At 48.4% G+C, this 6,965-nt stretch overlaps 2 protein-coding genes across 2 annotated transcripts; one reads left to right on the forward strand and one right to left on the reverse strand.

Moving 5' to 3' along the window:
• The first annotated feature begins 1,223 nt into the window (after nt 1–1,223).
• LOC148135583 (histone H3) lies at nt 1,224–1,648 on the forward strand. The gene has a single exon (XM_087984482.1). The coding sequence runs from the start codon at nt 1,238–1,240 to the stop codon at nt 1,646–1,648; it is 411 nt and encodes a 136-aa protein (XP_087840608.1). The 5' UTR covers nt 1,224–1,237.
• A 1,124-nt stretch (nt 1,649–2,772) lies between these two features.
• LOC148135584 (histone H2A-like) lies at nt 2,773–3,746 on the reverse strand. The gene has a single exon (XM_087984875.1). The coding sequence runs from the start codon at nt 3,718–3,720 to the stop codon at nt 3,331–3,333; it is 390 nt and encodes a 129-aa protein (XP_087841001.1). The 5' UTR covers nt 3,721–3,746; the 3' UTR covers nt 2,773–3,330.
• Between the last annotated feature and the right edge of the window lie 3,219 nt (nt 3,747–6,965).

The raw sequence follows: 6,965 nt of genomic DNA on the forward strand, positions 1-6,965 counted from the left end.
CTCACTCTCTGTCAGCTCTTTCTCAGCCAGGTCGGACCGGGCTGTATAAAAAAGGAAGGGGAGGAAGCTCGGCTCTCATTCGGCAGCGGTTGGAGTGAAGTAGCGTGATGTCTGGAAGAGGTAAAGGAGGCAAAGGCCTGGGAAAAGGCGGAGCGAAGCGGCACCGGAAAGTGCTCCGTGATAACATCCAGGGCATCACCAAACCAGCCATCCGGCGCCTGGCTCGCCGTGGCGGGGTCAAGCGCATCTCGGGCTTGATCTACGAGGAGACCCGCGGGGTGCTGAAGGTTTTCCTGGAGAATGTGATCAGGGATGCAGTCACCTACACTGAGCACGCCAAGCGCAAGACAGTCACCGCCATGGATGTGGTGTACGCTCTGAAACGCCAGGGCCGCACTCTCTATGGATTCGGCGGCTGAGGATAAAGCGACCCATTTCCAGCGAACCCAAAGGCTCTTTTCAGAGCCACCCAAACTCTCCGATAGAGAGCGGAGACCTGAGGACGGAGAAGGCAGCACATAGGGAGGGGATAGTGTAACTGTTCTATAACGTGTCATTTTGCCCAGACATGACCCTTTCAGAAACGATACTTACATGAGTTGTGATGCTGGGACACAGCGTATGTTTTCATAGCCTGCTCTGTCCATGTGCCTGTTACAGACCGTTCAGGCGGCCATTAAGTTGTGATTCGGCTGATTATAATCTGGTTGAAATAAAATATCGATTCGGTGAGCTTCTGTTATTTTATCGTGGTACAATTTCAACAGCGGCAGCGTTGTTTAGATTGATTCGCGGTGGGTAGACGTTCGGCTGTTCAGTTTGACTGGGCTGTTTTAAACCCCGCCTTTCCTCCTGCCTGTAACAGACATATCAGGCAATAATCCCCACCTTTTGTCCGCGCTGATAGCTAACTAAGCTTTAATCGATTACTATAAAGCATCTGAGTTGCGAACGAGTGGCGTAATATATCTTAATATGTTATTTGATTTCCGGGTTTGAGAGGGTGAATTCAGCGGGCATTTTGCAATTGACCAACTGTCATTTCATGTTATCCGATCAGCCTCCAACAATTCTTTTCCTGTCTTTTCTGTGCCTTCCGGAGCTGTTTCTCTGTGGGCTGAGGGACAGGGCTGTATCCAATCCCAGCTCTAGGGCGGGCTCTCCATTCCCTTAAATAGGCAGCACCCTCAGCATTGACAGCAGCAGCCTGTGTGTGTGTTACAGAGAGTTAAAGAGAATGGCTAGAACCAAGCAGACAGCGCGCAAATCCACCGGAGGGAAAGCTCCTCGCAAGCAGCTGGCGACCAAAGCGGCCCGCAAGAGCGCTCCGGCCACGGGCGGAGTGAAGAAGCCTCATCGCTACAGGCCCGGCACGGTGGCTCTGCGGGAGATCCGCCGCTACCAGAAATCCACCGAGCTGCTGATCCGCAAACTGCCCTTCCAGCGCCTGGTGCGAGAGATCGCTCAGGACTTCAAGACCGACCTGCGCTTCCAGAGCTCGGCGGTGATGGCCCTGCAGGAGGCCAGCGAGGCTTACCTGGTGGGACTGTTTGAGGACACCAACCTGTGTGCCATCCACGCCAAGCGGGTCACCATCATGCCCAAAGACATCCAGCTGGCCCGCCGGATCCGCGGGGAGCGCGCCTAAACGGAGCATAGCCGGCCCTGCACACTCACCCCGAGAGTAAGAGAAAAACACAACGGCTCTTTTCAGAGCCACTAAACCATCCAGAGGGAGCAGAAAACGATGGGTTGTATTAATATTGTAGTTATAAAACCAGGAAGTAAGTACGGAATGAGTTATAAGCGATATTGACGTGGGCAGTGAAGTCCTATCTAATGAGATCTCCCGTGTTCGCAGAATTTATGACAGATTGTGAAATATAATTTTAACATCACATTGTGGTAGTAGATTATAAATTCCCGCGAATCTCCCTCTCTGTCTAGGTATTCATATGGCTTATCGTTGGGGGATGGCAAAGATTTGGTGCCAAGAGATCGAATTGTTACTTGCGGACATTAGTGTCGTATTTTAGGAAGTGCACAGGAGCTGAGTAAAGCATTAATGGGGAGTCAGTTAAACAAAGCCGCAGGCAGCGGCAGTCCAGTTCCAACTACTGAGATCTCTGGTGATCGCAGATTTTGCTATAAAAGATTCCAGAATTTAACTAATGGGGGTGGGATAGGATTGACGCCTAAAGATCAACGGCTCATTTTTAAATTTGAAAAGCCCACGAAGATGTAGAAAAGAAGTTTTTACAGAGGAAAATGCGTAGGTACTTAGGTGTTGATTTGTGTATCGATTACAAAAGTGTAGTTTATACAATCTAACTTTACCCTCTTCCCTCCTTTTACAGCTGAGAAAAAAAATCGCCTACGGGTACTTAGACTGGCTTTCTTCTCTGCCCCCAGAGAGAGAGCATATTATGAACACACTAGTGAACAAAGCTCAGTAGTATTTGCTACATCGACTGTATGCTTATTGCACTGGGTCAATTCAGCTCTTCCTGATGCAGTTGAAGGGAATGTGAAACCAAAGTCAAACCCGATCGGGACATTTCTCGTCCTGCAAGTACAAATTCAGCATGTGGGTGTGTGTTTTGCCGAGGGGTGGGGGTATGAGTGTGTGCAAGTGTAAAGAAGTATACGCGTACGTCTGAGAGGGTGCATGCCTGCGTGAGGGACAGTAGTGTGAGCGTATGAGAGATGGATCTCCGTGAGTGTCTGTGTACTTCGCTCAAAAGCTGTAAGAATCCAAGTGAAATTCTGTAAATCCATTTTTTTTAAGATTAGAATCAGTCTGACCACAGTCTCACACAGGGCACCTTGCACCTTAAAGGCATTATCTAGGCCAACGTGACATCAGTTGCTCAGGTTCACTTGAGAATGTAACTTTCAGATGTTCTGCGATTTACATTTGCAAAAACTGAAACCAACATGATCATTCTAAAAGATTACAGATTAACCAACAATCCGGGTCTTTGTTAATATGATTTCAGTTACATCACACTCTAAACTTCTGCGAAAAATTGTCTTCCGATCTTAGACTACAAACACGTGATGAAAGCTCCGAAAGCTAGTGCATAGAAATTAACCTGTTTGACTATAAGCTGGTGTTGCGTGATTTTTAACTTTATACATCACAGTCCAACATCAGCATCTCAAAACCGCAAGTGTTCAATAACAAGGCGATAGTAATTGACTGATCTCAGGCTCAAAGTTCTCCACAGTAAAATAAATCCGGCAAAGATGACGGCGTAGCCCCTTTCACGCATGTTGTGAGTGGCTCTGAAAAGAGCCTTTGGGTTGTCAGATTCAAGAATACTCTCTTCACTTTTTAGCGGATCCAGCAGCGGAAGATTTCTTGGGCAGCAGCACGGCCTGGATATTAGGCAGCACCCCGCCCTGAGCGATGGTCACCCCTCCCAGCAGCTTGTTGAGCTCCTCGTCGTTGCGCACGGCCAGCTGCAGGTGCCTGGGGATGATGCGGGTCTTCTTGTTGTCCCGGGCCGCGTTGCCGGCCAGCTCCAGGATTTCAGCCGTCAGATACTCCAGCACCGCAGCCAGATAGACCGGCGCTCCGGCACCCACACGCTCAGCATAGTTACCCTTTCTCAGGAGCCTGTGAACACGGCCCACCGGGAACTGCAGGCCAGCCCGGGACGACCGAGACTTCGCCTTGGCGCGAGCTTTCCCACCGCCCTTTCCTCTTCCAGACATGGTCACAAACTCACAAGCACTTTCACAGAAAATGCTGCACTCCGCCCACATTGCGGCCTCTTATACCTTCGGGAGGAATGGTGGGGCGGCCATTTCTGATTGGTCCCATTGTCCAGCCCCGCCTAATGTTGTTTCAATTCCCAATCAGATATCTGCCTCATTCCCCAATCCGGAGAGGGCACGGGGAGGAAGGGCGGAAAGTACCGGCGCCAAATCATCAACCGCCTTCTTTCCAATTTGAAAATCCCGCCAATTTACAAACAAAGGAGTGTCTTTTATATTGAAAAATGAAGTACAAAATACGGAGGAAGTTTTTATAAAATACTCGTATCTTAATTTACTTTTAGTTTACAAATGTATACTTCACTCGATCTGTCTCTCCCTCATTTGGCGACCTGTATTCGTCCATTTCTGGTCTCGAGTGGGTAATTTTCTAAACCTTAAGAAGCTGAAAAGAAACACGCCAAACACTTCAGTCCGCACTTGACTTCTCACTTCACATTTCAATAGCACCCCGGCATGCTGATAAAGCAGCACACAACATTCTTCCGGCACAGTATCGATGGCGAACACGGTGTTTAGACGATATTCTAAAGCTGTCCTCCCTTATTGCTCTCGCTCTATCAGCAAAATCCAACCCGGCAGCTGTTTTGGCGTTCTCTCGGTTCCCTTTGAAAGCCTCTCACCGACCGCAGAAATTGCTTTGCTTTTTGCATTCTGAAAAATCAGATTAAACCCGCGCATTGCAATTTTTTTTTTTTTAAAAATCAGATGAAAGATGTGGACAAGTATGTATTGTTTGCTTGGGGAGAAAGTGAGGTCTGCAGATGCTGGAGATCAGAGCTGAAAATGTGTTGCTGGAAAAGCGCAGCAGGTCAGGCAGCATCAAGGGAACAGAAGAATCGACGTTTCGGGCATAAGCCCTTCTTCAGGAATTGTTTGCTTGCCAAGTTTAAAATCACGTAGCACCAGGTCATAATCCAACCAGCTAATTCGAAAGCACTAACTTTCGGAGTGCTGCTCCTTCATTAGGTAGTATGTAAGTTATGAAAATAAGTATTAACATTTTACCAGGGATTTTAGCAACTTTAAACAAACAAGATGAAAAAATGATTCACTGACTTTTAATCTGCCCACTCTCTACAGACAGGGAAGAAGCTGTTTATGCAATCATCCCCACAACTGTACCTCATTAATTTGCAAACCTTTTATATAAACAAATATAGCACTAGTAAAATTATCCAGTGAAGAATCATATGTAAACTAATTTGAAGGTTCAGCTCTCTCTGGGAAGTTGTGGGTGGCCTTTGAGTTGTGGATGTGTTTGTTTCAATGCGGTGCCCCACTTGGAGCTGGTGTACTTGGTCACCGCCTTTGTGCCCTCCGACACGGCGTGCTTGGCCAGCTCCCCGGGCAGCAGCAGCCGCACGGCTGTCTGGATCTCCCGGGAGCTGATGGTGCTGCGCTTGTTGTAATGGGCCAGGCGGGAAGCCTCCCCCGCGATGCGCTCGAAAATATCGTTGACGAACGAGTTCATGATGCTCATGGCCTTGGAGGAAGGTGCCAGTGTCGGGGTGAACCTGCTTCATCACATTTTAGATGTAGATGGAGTAGCTTTCTTACGTGGACCGCCTCCTCTTCTTGCCGCCCTTCGCTAGCGCCTTCTTAATGATTTTCTTCGCGCCCTTCTTGGAGGCTTGCTGTGCTTTCTTCTCATCAGCCATAGCGCCGCTCACTTTCGGTCACAGAATAAAGGAAAGCAGACTCGGAGCTCCCTTTTTATAGGTAAAAACAATGACTGCAGATGCTGGAAACCAGATTCTGGATCAGTGGTGCTGGAAGAGCACAGCAATTCAGGCAGCATCCGAGGACAGGCAAAATCGACGTTTCGGGCAAAAACCCTTCATCACCGAAGACGTCATCAATGCTAATAAGGGATGGGGAATCCTGGTTCCTGAATGGGTGGCTCAGACGGTGTCATTCCCAAACACATGTTTCTGTGATTGGTTTGTGTGGGACCCAATGTGGATCTGTCAGAATCGACAAAATGTGAAGTGGATGGTGATTCTGTTCCTGTCAGTCTGACTGAGGGAGATTTGTTTTGTGTCTGGAACACAGAAAGTGACTGTGGTATTGGCTCGGTTTCCTTTTGTTCCTTGTTGTGCTGATGTGGGAGTGGAAGGGCGTGTTTCTAGCTCCGCAGGTCTGTTTCTGGTCCTCTCTCTGGGCTGGAATTAACACTGAGTTTGCCACTTTTCTCAGTGGTTAGCACGACTGCCTCACCGCGCCAGGGACCCTGGTTCGATTCTAGTTTCGTGCGACTGTCTGTGTGGATTTTGCACATTCTCCCCGAGTCTGAGTGGGTTTCCTCCGGGTGCTCAGTTTCCCTCTCACAATTCGTGGGCGGCACGGTGGCACAGTGGTTAGCACTGCACTGCTGCCTCACAGCGCCAGAGACCCGGGTTCAATTCCCGCCTCAGGCGACTGACTGTGTGGAGTTTGCACGTTCTCCCCGTGTCTGCGTGGGTTTCCTCCGGGTGCTCCGGTTTCCTCCCACAGTCCAAAGATGTGCAGGGTCAGGTGAATTGGCCATACTAAATTGCCCATAGTGTTAGGTAAGGGGTAAATGTCGGGGTATGGGTGGGTTTCGCTTCGGCGGGTCGGTGTGGACTTGTTGGGCCGAAGGGCCTGTTTCCACACTGTAATCTAATCTAATTCGAAGACGTGCAGGGAGTTGAATTTGCGATGCTAACTGCCCATAATGTTCCGGGATGTGTAGGTTAGTTGCATTAATCAGGGGTAAATGCAGAATTATGGGGAATGGGTCTGGGTGGATTACTCTTCGGAGGGTCGGTGTGGACTTGTTGGGCCGAAGTGCCTAATTCTACACTGTAGCGATTCTAAGACTGTGAATGTTTTCTAGGTTTGGGGTTGATGGAATTCGTTCTCAACTGCACGGAGTTGGAGAGAGATGAAAAAAAAAAGTCCCTATTTAAAACTTTTCTTGAGTCATAGGTTGAAAATGTCTGTCTTGACTGTGGGATTAATATATTTCTGAGAACTTGATTGCTAACTGTGGGCCCAGAGACCGATATATAACTGTTTGCTTTGCAAGTAACGACAGCGTATCAGAACCACGTTGCTACTCTTTTTATTTAGGAGTATTGAACTTTCACGCAGGGATTTAGAGCAATTGTCCTTCTCTTATGAATGCCTGTTAACCAGCAACCGTTAGCATGATATAT

The sequence above is a fragment of the Chiloscyllium plagiosum genome, unplaced genomic scaffold, assembly GCF_037043375.1.
Source record: "Chiloscyllium plagiosum isolate Xiang-an unplaced genomic scaffold, Cpla_swu_hap1 HiC_scaffold_49, whole genome shotgun sequence".
Taxonomy (NCBI): Eukaryota; Metazoa; Chordata; class Chondrichthyes; order Orectolobiformes; family Hemiscylliidae; genus Chiloscyllium; species Chiloscyllium plagiosum.

Bases quoted from the DNA above. Each gene is read 5' to 3' on its own strand.
- LOC148135583 (XM_087984482.1), top strand. From the start codon at position 1,238: ATGGCTAGAACCAAGCAGACAGCGCGCAAATCCACCGGAGGGAAAGCT.
- LOC148135584 (XM_087984875.1), bottom strand. From the start codon at position 3,720: ATGTCTGGAAGAGGAAAGGGCGGTGGGAAAGCTCGCGCCAAGGCGAAG.